Genomic DNA, 19,103 nt, shown 5'->3' with positions numbered 1-19,103 from the left:
TCGTTTGCCCAGGCAAACCCCTCCCTCCCAGAGAGCTGATTGTTCTGTGATTGGCCACAGCCGAAGTCGCCTGTCATGGAGGCGACTTCAAGTCGCGTTGTAATTTGCTAAAGTCGCGCTGAAGTCGCGTTGAAGTCGCCGTGCAAAGTCGCGCTGAAGTCGTGTTGCCCCTGTGTGAATCGAGCCTTAGAATTCCTGAAGGCAGTGATTGGTTTTCGGGGTCCTGTACTCGGCTAGGCTGCCTAAAAGTCCCACACATGTGATATCCCCGTACTCAGGAGGAGCAGCAGAATGTATTTTGGGGTGTAATTTTACATATACCCATGGCATGTTTCAGCAATATATCATTTAGTGACAACTTTGTGTAATTTTTTTTTTTTTTTAATTTTTCAATCACTTATGACAAAAAAACAAAATATTCAATGTGCTCAACAAGCTTCTCAGCAAATTCCTTGGGGTGTCTACTTTCCAAAATTTTAGTCATACATTTGCCTAAATGTACGACTAAAATTTAGTTTAATTTTATTTTTTTTATAACAAAAAGTAGAAAATATTTTTTTTTCAAAATTTTCGTTTTTTTTTTTTGTTTAGATCGCCAAAAATAAAAACCGCAGAGGTGATCAAATACCACCAAATGAAAGCTCTATTTGTGGGAAAAAAGGACGCAAATTTCATTTGGGTACAACATTGCATGACCGCGCAATTGTCAGTTGAAGCAACGCAGTGCCAAATTGTAAAAGGTACTCTGGTCAGGAAGGGGGTAAAATCTTCCGGGGCTGAAGTGGTTAAACATTTGATGCTCACTATTTTCTATTGTAAAAAATGGGTTCATTCTGCATTCTGTTTTTATGTAGATTTTATACAGCATCTCAACTTTTTTGGAATCGGGCTTGTGGAAGACAAGTACTCTTTAACAGACAAAAATAAGGTACTATATACAGCATACAACTCATCCTTCAGTACATTTGAACACAAGATTGATAGAGCGGTTTAGGCCAACTGCTTCCTAATTTAGCACCGTACACAGCATATTTCTTCCTAGTAACAGTCCCTATTTGCTTTTCAGGGGATTAAGACCAAGACAAAATATGAAAAAAAAAAAAAAAAAACACTGACCTAGAAAAACATTGTCACACCAGGGAAGAAAACCTAAGCCCAATTTTTTGTATACTATGAAAGATGATAAGCCAAGTAAATAGATACCCAACATGTCATGCTTCAAAATTGCACACACTCGTGGAATGGCGCCAAACTTCGGTACTTAAATATCCCCATAGGTGAAACTTTACTTTTTTTTACAGGTTACATTTTTTGAGTTACAGAGGAGGTCTAATGCTAGAATTATTGCTCTCGCTCTAACGTTCGCTGTGATACCTCGCGTGTGTGGTTTGAATGCCGTCTACATATGTGGGCGCGACTTTTGTATGCGTTCGCTTCTGCGAGCAAGCATGCGGGGAGCTTTAAAAAAAGTTGTTTTTTTTTTGGATCACTTTTATTCCTATTACAAAGAATGTAAACATCCCTTGTAATAGGAATAGTGCTTGACAGGTGCTCTTTACAGTGAGATTTGGAGTCAATAAGTCCCCACATCTCACCTCTAGGCTAAGAAGCCTGAAATAAAAAAAAAAATAAATAAAAAAAAAGATCTCAGCCTTCCAGCCGAGGCGGCGGCATTTTTTCAAACGCAGAGGCCGGGTGTGACATCAAAACATCGCGCCCGGCCTCCAAACGATCATAGAGACTCTGGGGACCATCTGGCCCGCCGGAAATCTCTATGGTCAGCATCCGGGGCCGGTCAGTTCCTTCTCCGGTTTGCCGATGTCAGGGGGCAAGCCGGGAGAAGCACCGGAGGGCGGAGGGATGTTCTCTCTCGACACCTGTAAGAACAATCAAGCGGCTGAACAGCCGCTATGATCGTTCTTATGGTGCAAGGAATCGCCGGCTCTAAAAGACGATATCTGAATGATGCCTGTAGTTGGAGGCATCATTTAGATATCATCGCTCAAAGTCCGCAACGTCATATGACATTACGCGCGTGGCAAGCGGTTAAAGTGTAGTTCCAGTAAAATTCTAACTAAGCCTAAAACTACTCCCACCCCCATTATAAGACTATTTTATCTACCCAGTAAAAGAAAAGATGCCTATGCTTACCTTTTTTTGAAGCTGCTCTGGTCCAGTCACATGATTGGGTCCCAGCGCCGGCTTCAATGTAGAGAAGAGGCAACAACAATGGCTGCAGCGCCTGGGCGATGACATCACCCATTGATTTCTAGGAGGCATCCGATGTCAGCTGCCCCTTCTCTACACTGAAGCCAGAGCTGGGACATGATCATGTGACCAAACTGGAACGGCTTCAGAATAGGTAGGTATGGACAGCTTTTCTTTTACAGGATAAATAAAATAAAAGGGTCTTCAAAAATGGGTGGGAGTAGATTTAGGCTTAGTTAGAATTGGACTGGAATTCCATTTTAATTATGCAACTATTATTCACAAATGTATCTCCATGAACTACTATTTGCACTGTATTTCTTATATATTACTATGAAGGATGTGCTATTATACATCATGTTTAACCTCCTCAAGTCTGGACACTTTCACCCCCATCTAGTCCAGGACAATTTTCAGCTTTTAGTGCTGTCCCACCTTGAATGACAATTACTCCGGCATGCAACACTGTACCCAAATAAGATTTTTTTTTATCATTTTTTGAGACAGATAAAACTTTCCTTGTGACGGAATATTTTGGAGCTTTGGAGGATACTTATTACAGACCTACACATGAGGAATGTTATACTGTGCAACGGAAGATCCCCTGTACATAAGCGCAAATTGACTTCTCCTAAAGGGGAACTTCACCCAAAAGTGCGGCTTGTTTGCATCCCCCCACATCGGGCACCTTTTTTTTTGGGGGGGGGGGGGGGCACGTCTTTTTTTTGGGGGGGGGGGGGGCGGAGCGATCTGAGCAGCTGTTTGGCCCCCCTCCTTCCCCTGCAGCCTTATGGAACACATCATAGGTCCCAGAAGACTGCGAGACCATTCAGAAAACACAGTGCAAATCGCACATGCACAGTAGTTAAGATGCCAACGCCTAGACCCGAAGCTCATTCAAGAATCGGCTTGGGTGAGGACATCGCTGGATGGAGACTGGAGCTTCTATTTAACCACTTCACCCTGGAAGGATTTACCCCCTTCCAGACCAGGCCAGTTTTTGCGATCCAGCACTGTGTCACTTTAACTGATAATTGCACGATCATACAATGCTGTACCCAAACAAAACGTATGTCTTTTTTTCCCCACAAATAGAGCTTTCTTTGGGTGGTATTTTTTTTTGTACTTTAACCACTTGACATACAGGCTATGGCCGAATGACAGCCACAGCGCGGACCTGAATTCCCGGGAGGCCGTCATATGACGGCCTCCCCTGTGCACGTGCCCTGCAGGGCGCGCTGTGATCACCGAGTCACTGAGACTCGGGTGATCACCGATCCAAGTAAGGGGCTGGTCCCGACCCCTTACCATGTGATCAGCTGTTAGCCAATGACAGCTGATCACATGATGTAAACAAAAGATCGAATACAATTCTATTCTATTTTTGTTTGTTTACTTTCCTTTTTTGAAATAAAATTTATATTTGAAAAAAACAAAAAAAAACAAAAGATCGATCACCGGCTCAGATGTGAGGGACATCCGTCCCGAAGTGGAAGAGGCACATCTGCCTCATCAGTGCCACCTAACAGTGCCACCTAACAGTGCCCACAGTGCCACCTAACAATGCCCACAAGTGCCACCTATCAGTGCTGCCTATCAGTGTAACTGATCAGTGCCCATCACTGCCACCCATCAGTGCCCATCAGCGCCGCATCAGCGTACATCAATGAAGGAGAAAAATTACCTGTTTTAAATTTTTTATAACAAAATATAAAAAAATTAAATTTAAAAAAAAAATTAATTTTACATTTTTTAAACAAAAAGTAAAAACTGCAGAGCTGATCAAATACCACCAAAAGAAAGCTCTATTTGTGGTGAAAAAAATGATAAAAATTTCATATGGGTACAGTGTTGTATGACCACGCAATTGTCATTCAAAGTGCGTCAGTGCTGAAAGCTGAAAATTGGTCTGGATAGGAGGGGGGTTTAAGTGCCTAGTAAGCAAGCGGTTAAATAAAAAAGCGACAATTTTGAAAAAACAAAAACAAAAAAAAACAAAAAACACACAATATTTTTAACTTTTTGCTATAGTGAATATACCCATTAAAAAAAAAAAAAAAAAAAAAAAATCTTCCTCAGTTTAGGCCAATATAGATTCTTCTACATATTTTTGGTAAAAAAAAAAAATAAAATAAAAATTGCAATAACTGTATATTGACTGGTTTGCGCAAAAGTTAGAACATCTACAAAATAGGGGATAGATTTATGGCATTTTTATTATTTATTTTTTACTAGTAATGGCGGCGATCTGCGATTTTTATTGGGACTGCGACATTGCGGCGGACAGATCAGACACTTTTTTGGGACCAGTGACATTTATACAGCAATCAGAGCTAAAAATAGCCACTGATTACTGTATAAATGTCACTGACAGGGAAGAGGTTAGGGATTAACACTAGGGGGCGATTAAGGTGTTAAATGTGTTCTAACTGAGGCGATGGGACTGCCTGGGGGAGGAGACCGATCGTTTTTCCTATATACTAGGAACACACCATCTGTCTCCTCTCCCCTGACAGAACATGGATGTGTGTGTTTACACAACCACATTCTGGCTCTGTCAAGAGTGATCGCGGGTGCCCGGCAGACATTGAGGCTCCTCAGTGAGGCCGCTGGGCACGCGCCCCCTATACCCCTTAAAGCGGCCGCCATACAGCTACGGCGATTCACGCAGGGGAGCCATTCTGCGCGTGGTTGGCAAGCGGTTAACCAGAGGGTCAAAACATTCTGGCAAGTGTGTTTCACCGAGCATGCGGTGGAGGATATCCGTGGTGAGGTATCTCTAAGTGGGAAGTTCTGCACTTGATTGCGACTTAAAGTAGTAGTAAATTCTTTTTTTACAATTTTACCTATAGGTAAGCTTATAATAAACAGAAAAATATAAACCTTAGCGACTTTGGATAAAAGAACTGATCATCAAACTCCAGCTGCAGTAAAAAACTCGCTAATAAGCAAATGGCAAAGAAGAAAAGTGAGAATATAAAAACAGTTTGCTGCACTTAGGGTTGATCAAATTTGAGTAAACATGCAGAACACACAAAAAATGTATAAAGTCCCATTAGGTGATGAAACAAAGTGCTCGTGCTTAAATTGACATCTCCTGTGCAATGGTGTTCAGACTGGGTGCCCCACATAGATGTACACTCACCCTGGATGTTGACCTACTATCGCTAGTATGGTCTCTTAAGCATGTGGGAATACCCCTATGGGAGCCTGTTGAATTGGCGTCTCATGCAAAGATACACCTCATAAGTATGGATGGAAATGACAAAGGAAAACCTTCATTGCGCAATGCCGTAAAACCGGGTTTATTAAATACACAAATTAAAATACCGTATTTATCAGCGTATAACACGCACTTTTTTCCCCTTAAAATCAGGGGAAAATCGTGGGTGCGTGCTATACGCGATCGCCGCCGACATTCACATAGCGTGTAGTTTTAAATATGGCGTCGTGGAGTTCGGAGGGACTCAGCGGAGCTGAACGAGCGCCGCCGAAATCACAGTGACTGGGCGGAGCCGAGATACACATAGTCGAGTGTTCTCGGCTCTTTCCGGCGCCGCTCACAGTCACGCCCAGTCCCGCCATTGGACCTGTGTTATGTCCATCATAGGGCGGGACTGGGCGGGACTGTGAGCGGCGCCGTAAAGAGCCGAGTACACTCGACTATGTGTATCTCGGCGGCGTTCGTTCAGCTCCGCCAAGTCCCTCCGAACTCCGTGGCACCATATTTAAAACTACATGCTATGTGTATGTCGGCGGCGATGCCCCCAGTGTCCAAGCATGGACACTGGGGGCAAGGCTGCACTGACCACTGGGGCAAGGCTGCACTGACAAGGCTGCACTGGGGCAAAGCTGCACTGACAAGGCTGCAATGGACACTGGGGCAAGGCTGCACTGACACTGAAAAGGCTGCAATGACAATAACAAGGCTGCAGATGGACACGATAAGGCTGCACTGATGGGCATTTTAAAGTAAGTTTTTTTCCTTAAACTTCCCTCCTAAAAGTTTTTTCTTTAAAATTCTCTCCTAAACTTGGGGTGCATGTTATACGCCGATAAATACAGTAATTCACTCACATGTAAACGTGCCTTATGCTCCTGGCACCCGGCGTGTGTAGCAGGTGATTATTAAGGGTAATCAGCCTTGATAAGAAAAGCCACCGTTTGCGGCGTCCAGGTAGTTTCGTATGGGCGGAAGTAACACGATGACGCGTGAATTATTTTAATTTGTGTATTTAACCACTTGCCGACCGTCTAACGCAGATATACTGCGGCAGAATGGCACGGGCAGGCAAAATCACATACCTGGTACGTGATCTGCCTCCCCCGGTGCCCTAGGCGGTCGGCTTCGTTAGAGGAGCGATCCAGGCTGAGGCCACTCATTCCTGGCCACCCCCTCGCGATCGCTCCCAACTAATGAAAATCTTCCTCTGCTGCTGTAATGTAAACAGCGGCAGAGGATGTGATGTCATCTCTCCTCAAATCGGTCTTTTCGTTCCGGCGCCGAGGAGAGAAGACATCAAGTAAGTGCACAAACACTACACTTTCAGTAGAACACACTAGGCACACTTTTCACCCCCCTGTACCCCCTGTCACAGTGACACCAATAGCAGTTATTTTTTTCCATTGGTATCAGTTTGTGACAGTTATAAGTGGTAGGGCAGTTAGTGTTAGCCCCCTTTAGGTCTAGGGTACCCCCCTAACCCCCCCCAATAAAGTTTTAACCCCTTGATCACCTCCCGTTGCCAGTGTCACTAAGCAATCGTTTTTCTGATCGCTGTATTAGTGACACAGGTGACGCTAGTTAGGGAGGTAAGTATATAGGTTCTCCATAAGCGTTTTATAGCGACAGGGACCCCCATATACTACCTAATAAAGGTTTTAACCCCCCGACTGCCCCCCAGTTAACCCTTTCACCAGTGATCACCGTAAAACTGTTACGGGTGACGCTGGTTAGTTAGTTTATTATAGTTTCAGGGCACCCGCCGTTTATTACCTTATAAAGGTTTAACCCCCTGATCGCCCGGCGGTGATATAAGTTAAGTTTTAGGGTCAGATAAGGTCTGCGTCGCCCCAGGCAGCGTCAGGTTAGCGCCAGTACCGCTAACACCCACGCATGCACCATACACCTCCCTTAGTGGTATAGTATCTGAACGGATCAATATCTGATCCGATCAGATCTATACTAGCGTCCCCAGCAGTTTAGGGTTCCCAAAAACGCAGTGTTAGCGGGATCAGCCCAGATACCTGCTAGCACCTGCGTTTTGCCCCTCCGCCCGGCCCAGCCCAGCCCACCCAAGTGCAGCATCGATCAATCACTGTCACTTACAAAACACTAAACACACATAACTGCAGCGTTTGCAGAGTCAGGTCTGATCCCTGCGATCGCTAACAGTTTTTCTTGGTAGAGTTTTGATACAGCCGCTAACAGTCAGGAGCTTTTTTACCCATGAGTCTCACTAGTGTACCACTAAATTTAGAGCCCAAAATGGCAAATTGAAGGTACACTAGTGAAGAGGCCTACACGTTTCTGAGCATGACAGATAGTGAAGAAGCAGTCACTCATCTGTCAGATTCAGGCTCAGAATACGATCCTGTAGAGGACAGCGACTCCATGACAGATAGCTCTGACGACAGAGTTGTGGTCCCTGCCAAGGTCAGGCGTACCAGACCCCGAACTTCTTCTGTCCTTGATGTGCAAGAACCGCAGGTCCCTCGTATGGAGCAGAGAAGTACGAGCGCTGCTATTCCTTCTGGTGAACTGGCAAGCACCAGCGGCCTAGTACACCCTGGTCGTACATCCAGCACTGCAGTAACACTTGGTGACTTGGCGAGTCCCATAAGTGCAGTGCAAGCTGGCGAGGTGGCAAGCACAAGTAGTGTCCCGCTGCCACCAAGAAGACGAGCACAGGCCCGTCGTGCCCATAGTGCTCTTCCTGCTGCATTCGCCAATCCGAATTGGGAACCCACCACTTCTGCAGCACCCGTACTCCCCCCATTGACTGGCCAACCCGGTATTCAGGTGGAAACAGTTGATTTTACATCACTGGATTTTTATTCGCTGTTTTTCACCGAAGATCTCTATAGATCTATTGTGGACCAAAGCAATTTGTACGCTGGTCAACACATCACCACTATTCCCCAGTCCTCCCTTTCCAGAGATTGGAAACCAATTACGGTTTCCGAATTTAAGAACTTTCTGGGCCTTTCCCTCCTTATGGGCATAACCAAAAAGAGTGAGTTGCGGTCATATTGGTCCACTGACCCAATTCACCATATGCCCGTGTTCTCTGCCTCCATGACCAGGGCACGATACGAGCAGATTTTGCGGTTCATGCACTTCAATGACAATGAACTCTGTCGTCCTTGTGGAGACCCTGAATATGATCGGCTCTACAAAATTCGGCCCCTCATAAACCACTTCAACAAACGTTTTGAAGACTTGTTTACTCCCCATCAAGTTGTCTGCGTTGATGAGTCCCTGATTAAGTTTTCTGGCCGCTTGTCATTCAAACAGTACCTTACCAGCAAGCGTGCCAGATATGGGGTCAAGATGTATAAGCTCTGTGACAGGGCCACAGGCTATATATGCAGTTTTATGGTTTACTAGGGCAAAGATAGTCATGTAGAGCCGACAAACTGCCCTGACTACATAGGAAGCGCTGGCAAGATTGTGTGGGACTTGGTGTCCCCTTATTCGGAAAGGGGTACCACTTGTACGTGGACAATTACTACACGAGCGTGCCACTTTTTAGTCACCTTTTTGATCATCAGATTGGAGCATGTGGCACCGTGCAACCTAATCGCCGGGGCTTTCCCCAGTGGCTTGTAGATTCCCGTCTTAGGCTGGGGGAGAGAGCCTTCTTGCAGTGTAATAATTTGCTCGCTATGAAGTGGAGGGATAATAAGAATGTTTTCGTTCTTACCTCCCTTCATGCAGACACGACGGTCCAAATTACTACGGCGACTGGTGTTGTGGAGAAACCCCTCTGTGTCCATGAATATAACTTTAACATGGGAGGGGTGGACCTCAACGACCAGTTGTTGGCACCGTACCTAGTTGCCCGTAAGGCCAGACGCTGGTACAAAAAAGTGTGTGTTTATTTATTTCAATTGGCTTTGCTGAATGCTTATGTGCTATACAGAGCTTCAGGACGGACTGGATCCTTCCTTAAATTCCAGGAAGAGATCGTCAGAGCCCTTCTGTTTCCAGACGGTGCTCCACCTCACCTTTCCCAACCAAATGCAGTAAGCCGGCTGCATGAGAGGCATTTTCTTTATGTCCTCCCGAGTACCCCTACCCAACAAGCCCCCCAAAAAAGATGTCGTGTCTGCAGCAAGCTCGGATATAGGCGTGACACCCGGTATTATTGTCCCTCCTGTCCTGGTCTTTGCATTGGTGAATGTTTTGAACGCTACCATACACTAGTTGAGTATTAGCGTAGGGTACAGCACTGCACAGACTAGGACACACTTTCACAGGGTCTCCCTCTTTGCCATCGCATTTTGAGAGACCCAAACCTAGTACTAGTTACAAAAAAAAGTGTAAAAAAACAAAAAAAAAATTAAAATATATATATAAAATAAAAAAAACAAAAATAGTTGTCGTTTTATTGTTCTCTCTCTATTGTTCTGCTCTTTTTTACTGTATTCTATTCTGCAATGTTTTATTGTTATTATGTTTTTATCATGTTTGCTTTATAGGTATGCAATTTTTTTATACTTTACTGTTTACTGTGTTTTATTGTTAACGATTTTTTTGTTTTCAGGTACGCCATTCAGCTGCAGAGTGGATTTATCTATCTTGACAGCAACAGCGTTTGCTCTCATGATATACAAAGCCGTGACTCCAGCACTGTCGGAGGTGATTTCACCACCACAGTTACAAAGTTCAGCATATATGCCGAAGCGTGGGGGCAGCAGTGGGTGGAGGAGCGATTTGCTCCTACCTTTTGCGGGAGGATGCCCCCATGCTTCGGCATATATATATATATTTTAGGCACAGGTTGCGTTAAATGTTTTATTTTTTACTATGTTTTTTTGTATTTGCTTTGCAGTAGAGCTGCACGATTCTGGCTAAAATGAGAATCACGATTTTTTTGCTTAGAGGATAGATCACGATTCTCTCACGATTCTCGCGGCGTAACATCATCTTTCACATTAAAACAAAAAAAATTGTGCTAACTTTACTGTTTCGTTTTTTTTTTTTTATTTATTGAAGTGTATTTTTTCCCAAAAAATTGCATCTGAAAGACTGCTGGGCAAATACAGTGTGACATAAAATATTGCAGCAATTGCCATTTTATTCCCTAGGGCTTCTGCAAAAAAAAAAAAAAAAAAAAAAAAAAAAATTATATATATATATATATATATATATATATATATATATATATATATATATATATATATATATTCTCTAATGTTTGGGGGTTCCAAGTAATTTTTTTAGCAAAAAATATTAAATTTAACTTAAAGCGGGGTTCCACCCAAATTTTTAACAATATCTGTATGTATTCTCTTCCTTGCCTAGATGCTGACATGCCGTTTAAAAAAATTTAAATCGCCGTAATTACCTTTTATTTTTCTATTCTTCTTTGCACTTCCTGGTTCTCCCGTGGGAGTAGGCGTGTTTCTAGCCTCTCCCAGACTCCGCACAGTCTCCTGGGAGCTAGTCTCAGGCTTCATAGGATGCCACTGAGCATGTGCAGGAACGAGCGGTGAATGCTGGCAGCACAGCATTCACCGCATCCAGGAAATAAATGCTTGTGGGCTTCAAATGCCCACAATGAAGATGGAAACCGCCTGCAGTAAATAATATAAGTTATTCTTTCCGACGAAATCTGACACAGGCGGACATATTACACACAATATGTGAGTATGTAATGCTGAGAAGAAAAGTTTGTTATTGAAATCAAAAAAAAAAAAAAAGATAGATAGGTGGACACCCGCTTTAAGAAAGAAGTGTCAGAAAAAGATTTAGACTTTAAGTGGTTAAACTTCCTGCATTAAAGCTTGGCAGATTGCCCAGGTTATTTGTTTACACAGAGAAGTTTATCCCTTTGATCTAAGAAGGAAGTTAGATACAATGTTTCAAGTTCTAAACTTGGCAGACTGGCTGGATGTTTTCTTTTGACAGCTGAGTGAGCAGATAATCTCTCCAAACTCAGCAGGAGAGATGTCAGGGGAGGTGAATCGAGATCACGATTTTTTAACGATTAATTGTGCAGCTCTACTTTGCAGGTATGGTAAGTCTTACTGTTATACTGTAATGTTACTTTGTTTTATTGTTAACCATCATTTGCTTAGCAGGTACGCCATTCAGCTGCAGAGCGGATTTATTTATCTTGACAGCAACTGCGTTTGCTCCCACGATACATAAAGCCGTGACTCCAGCGCGATCGGAGGTGATTTCACCACCACAGTTACATACTTCAGCATATATGCCGAAGCATGGGGGCAGCAGTGGGTGGAGGAGCGATTTGCTCCTACCTTTTGCGGGAGGATGCCCCCATGCTTCAGCATATATATACGGTGCATGTATGCCCATCATTAGAAGTGGGTGGATGAAGGGCGGTATTCTAATGGTGGGCATACCCACCAATCAATATCTTTTTTTCGTTCAGCCCACAGGCTGCATGAAAATTAAGTTTACAATATATGCCCAACAAGGACCAGTAACGTACTGGTATGTTGCTGGACTTTGAGTGGTTATACCAGAATGATGCCTGCAGGTTTAGGTATCATCTTGGTATCATTCTTTTCAGCCAGCGGTCGGCTTTCATGTAAAAGCAATGCTAGCGGCTAATTAGCCTCTAGACTGCTTTTACAAGCAGTGGGGGGAAATCCCCGCCCCCCACCGTCTTCCATGTTTTTCTCTGGCTCTCCTGTCCCAACAGGGAACCTGAGAATGCAGCCGGTGATTCAGCCAGCTGACCATAGAGCTGATCAGAGACCAGAATGGCTCCAAACATCTCTATGGCCTAAGAAACCGGAAGCTACGAGCAGTTCATGACTTAGATTTTGCCGGATGTAAACAGCGCCATTGGGAAAGCATTTTATCACACTGATCTTGATGTGGTCAGATGCTTTGAGGTCAGAGGAGAGATCTAGGGTCTAATAGACCCCAATTTTTTAAAAAAAAGAGTACCTGTCACTACCTATTGCTATCATAGGGGATATTTACATTCCCTGAGATAACAATAAAAATGATTAAAAAAGAAAGGAACAGTTTAAAAATAAGATAAAAAAGCAAAAAATAATAAAGAAAAAAAAAAAAAAAAAAAAGCACCCCTGTTCCCCCCCCCTGCTCTCGCGCAAAGGCGAACGCAAGCGTCGGTCTGAAGTCAAATGTAAACAGCAATTGCACCATGCATGTGAGGTATCACCATGAAGGTCAAATCGAGGGCAGTAATTTCAGCAGTAAATCCTCTGTAAATCTAAAGTGGTAACCTGTAAAGGCTTTTAAAATCTTTTAAAAATGTTTTTAGTTTGTCACCACTTCACGTTTGTGCGCAATTTCAAAGCATGTCATGTTTGGTATCCATGTACTCGGCCTAAGATCATCTTTTTTATTTCATCAAACATTTGGGCAATATAGTGTGTTTTAGTGCATTCAAATTAAAAAAAAAAAAAAAAAAAAAAAAAAAAAGAGTGTTTTTTCCCAAAAAATTGCGTTTGAAAAATCGCTGCGCAAATACTGTGTGAAAAAAAAATGAAACACCCACCATTTTAATCTGTAGGGCATTTGCTTTAAAAAAATATATAATGTTTGGGGGTTCAAAGTCATTTTCTTGCAAAAAAAAAAATATTTTCATCAAATCAATCAAAAAGTGTCAGAAAGGGCTTTGTCTTCAAGTGGTTAGAAGAGTGGGTGATGTGATAAGCTTCTAAATGTTGTGCATAAAATGCCAGGACAGTTCAACACCCCCCCCAAATGACCCCATTTTGGAAAGTAGACACCCCAAGCTATTTTCTGAGAGGCATGTCGAGTCCATGGAATATTTTATATTGTGACACAAGTTGCGGGAAAAAGACAAATTGTTTTTTGCACAAAGTTGTCACTAAATGATATATTGCTCAAACATGCCATGGGAATATGTGAAATTACACCCCAAAATACATTCTGTTGCTTCTCCTGAGTACGAGGATACCACATGTGTGAGGCTTTTTGGGAGCCTAGCCGCGTATGGGACCCCGAAAACCAAGCACCGCCTTCAGGATTTCTAAGGGCGTAAATTTTTTATTTCACTCTTTACTGCCTATCACAGTTTCAGAGGCCACTGAATGCCCAGGTGGCACAACCCCCCCCCCAAATGACCCCATTTTGAAAAGTAGACACCCCAAGCTATTTGCTGAAAGGTATAGTGAGTATTTTGCAGACCTCACTTTTTGTCACAAAGTTTTGAAAAAAAAAAATTTTTTTTCTTGTCTTTCTTAATTTTCAAAAACAAATGAGAGCTGCAAAATACTCACCATGCCTCTCAGCAAATAGCTTGGGGTGTCCACTTTCCAAAAAGGGGTCATTTAGGGTGGGGGGTGGGGTTGTGCTATCTTGGCATTTTATGGCCTTCTAAATTGTGATAGGTAGTGAGGAGTGAATCAAAAATTTACGCCCTTAGAAATCCTGAAGGCGGTGCTTGGTTTTCGGGGCCCCGTACGCGGCTAGGCTCCCAAAAAGTCCCACACATGTGGTATTCCTGTACTCAGGAGAATCAACAGAATGTATTTTGGGGTGTAATTCCAAATATGCCCATGGCATGTTTGAGCAATATATCATTTAGTGACAACTTTGTGCAAAAAAAAAAAGTTTGTAATTTTCCCGCAACTTGTGTCAAAATATAAAATATTCCATGGACTCAACATGCCTCTCAGCAAATAGCTTGGGGTGTCTACTTTCCAAAATGGGGTCATTTGGGGGGGGTTTGTGCCATCTTGGTATTTTATGGCCTTCAAAACTGTGATAGGTAGTGAAGAGTGAAATCAAAAATTTATGCCCTTAGAAATCCTGAAGGCGGTGATTGGTTTTCGGGGTCCCCATACTCAGGAGAAGCAGCTAAATGTATTTTGGGGTGCAATTTCACATATAACCATGGCCTGTGTGCGTAATATATCATTTAGTGACAACTTTTTGTAAATTTGTTTTTTTTTTTTTTGTCATTATTCAATCACTTGGGACAAAAAAATTAATATTCAATGGGCTCAACATGCCGCTCAGCAATTTCCTTGGGGTGTCTACTTTACAAAATGGGGTCATAAGGGATGGTTTTGTACTGCCCTGCCATTTTAGCACCTCAAGAAATGACATAGGCAGTCATACACTAAAAGCTGTGTAAATTCCAGAAAATGTACCCTAGTTTGTAGACGCTATAACTTTTGCGCAAACCAATAAATATATGCTTAGACATTTTTTTTACCAAAGACATGTGGCCGAATACATTTTGGCCTAAATTTATGACTAAAATTGAGTTTATTGGATTTGTTTTATAACAAAAAGTAGAAAATATCATTTTTTTTTCAAAATTTTCGGTCTTTTTCCATTTATAGCACAAAAAATAAAAACCGCAGAGTTGATCAAATACCATCAAAAGACAGCTCTATTTGTGGGAAGAAAAGGACGCAAATTTTGTCTGGGTACAGCATTGCATGACCGCGCAATTAGCAGTTAAAGCGACGCAGTGCCAAATTGTAAAAAGTGCTCTGGTCAGGAAGGGGGTAAATCCTTCCGGGGCTGAAGTGGTTAATAAACCGGGTTTTACGGCATTGCGCAATGAAGGTTTTCCTTGGTCATTTCCATCCATACTTATGTGGTGCATTCATGCATGAGACGTCATTTCAACAGGCTCCCTAGGGGTTTGTCCACATGCCTAAGAGACCATACTAGCGATAGTTGGTCAACATCCAGGGTGAGTGCACATCTATGTGGGGCACCCAGTCTGAACACCGTTGCACTGGAGATGTCAATTTAAGCACGAGCACTTTGTATCATCACCTAATGGGACTTTATTAATTTTTTGTGTTTTGCATGTTTACTCAAATTTGATCAACCCTAAGCGCAGCGAACTGTTTTTATAAGCTTATAATAAAGCTTACCTGTAGGTAAAATTAATATCTCCTAAACGTGCACCGTTTAAAAGATAGTCTAGCGAGCAGCAGCCGGTGGCGTCACTGGCGCATGTGCTCTGAAGGAAAGGCATACCTGTGCCGTTCCTTCAGAGCTGTGTCCCACAGCCGAGACTGTGAGTGACATCATCATGGCTCCTCCAATCAGACAGAGGGAGACCCCGAACCCGGAGAGAAGACTGGGTGAAGATGGAAGCCTCTGCAGCAGTGACGGCTTGCCATTGGAGGGCTTCGTACTAATGTAAGTCTTTCATAATATAATAGTATGCCATGCATATTAGCACACTATGCCTTTACCTTGCAGGCTTTTGTTGTTTTAATGACTACTACTTTAAGAAGTCTGGATCTCAACACCGCTTGTTTCATTTTGGATGTTGGACTTTAGCATAACTAAATTATTTTGGACTTTTTATTATTTTATTTGGTGATTTATGAAGGACAGTTTTATTGTTTTAAGTGTAGCACTTGTTTCACAAGTTTATTTACCAGTACATATTTGTTGGTGTGCTAGCAGCTAGTTTATTCTACCTTTGAGTACAATTTCTTTTGTTATCAATTAAAGCGGAACTCCACCCAAAAGGGTGTGGGACAGATACAGTCAGTTCTGACCGGTACCCTTTCCCCTCCCTCCTTGCAATCTTCTGGGACATGTCACAGGCCCCGGAAGATTACCCGACAAATAGAGAGGCGCTGGGCAACTCACGCATGCGCACCCAGCTGTGAAGCCACAAGCTGTCACAGCCGGGTGCCCACACTGGCAATGCCGACTCCGCTGAGAGGCAAGGCAGAGAGGCGAGGCTTCGGGTGGCTTCATCGCTGGACCGTGGGACAGGTGAGTGTCCGTTTATTACAAATCAGCAGCTACACTTTTTGTAGCTGCTGACTTTTAATAAACACAAAAATTAGTGGAACTCAGTTTTAAGAAGTCTATATCTCAGCACCGCTCATTTCACTTTGGATGTTAGACTGACATAACTTAAATTATTTTGGACTTTTTATTATTATTTGGCGATTTATGAAAGACAATTTAAAGCGGAGGTCCGCCCACTGCTGCAAAAATTAAAAGCCAGCAGATACACATACTGCAGCAGCTGGCTTTTAATAATAGGACACTTACCTGTCCTGGAGTACAGCGATGTCGGCACCACAGCTGATCTCTCCATCGGCTGTCGGGTGCTGCTGCCGCCATTATAAGAGAACCTGACAGTGTTGCCTCACGCCGGGAACCCTACTGCGCATGTGCGAGGCTCCGCTCTCCTACTGGCCCGGTGACAGGGGGGGGGGGGGAGGAGGAGGAGGGAGCCGAGCGGTGACGTCAATAGCTGCGGCTGTGGCTCCTGGAAGTGGGAACAGGATCCCTGTCAAAGAAAGGGATCCTGTCCCCCCCCTCCCGGCACGGGAGGGGGGGACGACAAATGAGCGGAAGTTCCACTTTTGGGTGGAACTCCGCTTTAATTATTTTTCAAGTGCAGCGCACGTTTCACAAGTTTATTTACCAATACATATTTGTTGGTGTGCTAGGAGCTAGTAGATTATTGTACCTTGGAGTGCAATTTATTTTGTTATCAAGTAATGTGCCCTAAAATAAACTTTGGTGTATTTTTTTTACTGAAATGTTGGGTTTCATGAACCTATTGAGTTACAAAAATAATTAGAGCTACCGCTATTTTATTCTCTAGGTTATTTTCTGCAGAAAATATGTTTGGGGGTTTTATGTAATCTTAAGTGCTAAAATTGCTTTAAAAAAAAAATTTAACATGTGCAAAAACGTCTCTGGCAGCGAACGTCCCGATTGGTCCATTATTACTGGGTGTCGAAACAAAATGACGGGGCGCTTATCTTTACAGCATTTAAAAAAGTTGCGAAAGGCTGATCTACCTGTTGCTAAAAATGTCCCGGGATTGAACTATGTGCCCGTGGATGGCAGCCTCACAGAGGAACATTTAGCAGGAAAACTTTGTTCCCATTTTAAAAGAGAAAAACAAAAAACAAAACACAACTGGCTGTCGGTGTCAAAGTTTTCCTATACAAAAAACATTCCTTTTGCCCAGTGACTGGCTAACCATGTGGACTCGGAGGCACTTTTCCTTATACTGGGCAGCCTTTAGCTGTATTCCCTGTAAGAGGTTGTATATTACGTCCTATAGAGACCCCTAATACAGGCTATGGGAGCAAGGTACTGTCACTAGAAGGAGAAGTCTGCACAAGAATGTCTCTACCACAAGGTTAAATAAAACCCTAAACGGTGACATGACCTCCCGGCCAGCAATGTCACTCACCTCTCCCCAGGAGCCCCGAAATACGCCACATTTCGCCAAACTAGCCCGTCACGGGACTTCACGCATGCGTGCCGAGCCGCCCCCTTCACACCTACCATAGAGCCGGAAAGGGGGCGGGCTAGAGCGCCCACACAGTGAACGTCAGTACAGTATAGGCGATTGCATAATTGTAAGCACGTGCCGCCGGCTGGTACTAGCTGAATGCGTATTGTGCTAATAAAACGTTCAGTTATTGCATTGTAGAAGAACTGCTGAAGGTCCGTTTACTTCATTTTCAGCAGTCAGCTGCATTAATCTGATAAGATTAACCAGCTTCAGCTTCGGAAGATTTACCCCCTTCATGACCAGGCAATTTTTTGCAACACGGCACTGTGTCAGTGGCGTCTCCAGCTTTCAAATTTAGGGGGGGCACATGGGGGGACAGGGACAAAAGTAGGGGGGCAACTATAAAATGTATATATATATATATATATATATATATATATATATATCCTGGGGCCCTTTACTACGACCCCACAACGGGCCCTTTCACATGTTCTGCAGTGAGCTCGCTTCCTACTGTATTGGGGTCCCCCAGGGTGGCAGAAAACAAGAGATATATGTCACCAGCATACCAAGAAAATATAAGGATCCAAAGCAGTGGGAGAACTATCAGGGTTGCAAAGGTTGTCTTGCCACCGGGCCCTGGTGTTCTGCCACTGTGGGGTTCCCCAGCCTCCTCTTGCTGTCCTGCCCCTGCTATTGACAGCGCTGGTCTGGCATCTCTTGGAATTTACAGGCTCGTTCTCCTGTCCTAAGGAGGGGAGAAATCAGTCTGTTTTTTCAGTAACTGAAAGTCCTGGTGGAGTCCTTCCTGCAACTCGCTCTTCTCCCTGCCAATGAAGATGCAGGGGAAGGAGCAGATCAGGCGGCCGTGGTTGTGTGAACGCTCGCATTATGCAGTGTCAGCGAGCAGGGGAGGGGGGAGGAATCACCCGCAGGAGCTGACTGGGGACTCTCTCCCTCTTAGACATTGATTTTTTGTAAAAAAAAAAAAAAAATTTTTTTTTTTTGGAGGGCACATGGTGGGGCACAGCATAATGTTGGGGGGGTCAGGGCCCCCTCTGGCCCCCCCCTAGGGTCGCCATTGCACTGTGTTACCTTACTGACAATTGCGTGGTCGTGCGACGCTGTACGCAAATAAAATTGTTGTCCTTTTTTCCCACAAATAGAGCTTTCCTTTGGAGGTAATTGATTACATCTGTGGTTTTTATTTCTTGCTCTATAAACAAAAAAAGAGCGACAATTTTGAAAAAAAAAAAATGATTTTTTTACTTTCTGCTATAAAACATATCCAATTAAAAAATGTAAAAAAAAAATCAACTTTCATCAATTTAGGCCAATATGTATTCTGCTACATATTTTTGGTAAGAAAAAAACTCCAATAAGTGTATATTGATTGGTTTGCGCAAAAGTTATCACGTCCACAAACGATGGGATATTTTTATGGAATTTTTA

General features: G+C 43.3%; 1 protein-coding gene across 2 annotated transcripts in view; it reads right to left on the bottom strand.

The window, feature by feature from the left end:
- Positions 1–17,710, bottom strand: part of DELE1 (DAP3 binding cell death enhancer 1) — a 113,681-nt gene extending 95,971 nt beyond the window's left edge. For both annotated transcript variants that reach the window (XM_073621045.1, XM_073621046.1), the window contains exon 1: positions 17,607–17,710. In XM_073621045.1, coding sequence (XP_073477146.1) covers positions 17,607–17,637 — 31 coding nt within the window. In that variant the 5' untranslated portion in view covers positions 17,638–17,710. The remainder of the gene's footprint in view (positions 1–17,606) is intronic.
- Positions 17,711–19,103: the final 1,393 nt, after the last annotated feature.

This window comes from Aquarana catesbeiana, linkage group LG03 (genome assembly GCF_042186555.1).
Source record: "Aquarana catesbeiana isolate 2022-GZ linkage group LG03, ASM4218655v1, whole genome shotgun sequence".
NCBI classification, from domain to species: Eukaryota; Metazoa; Chordata; class Amphibia; order Anura; family Ranidae; genus Aquarana; species Aquarana catesbeiana.
This window is presented reverse-complemented; position numbering and strand designations above follow the sequence as displayed.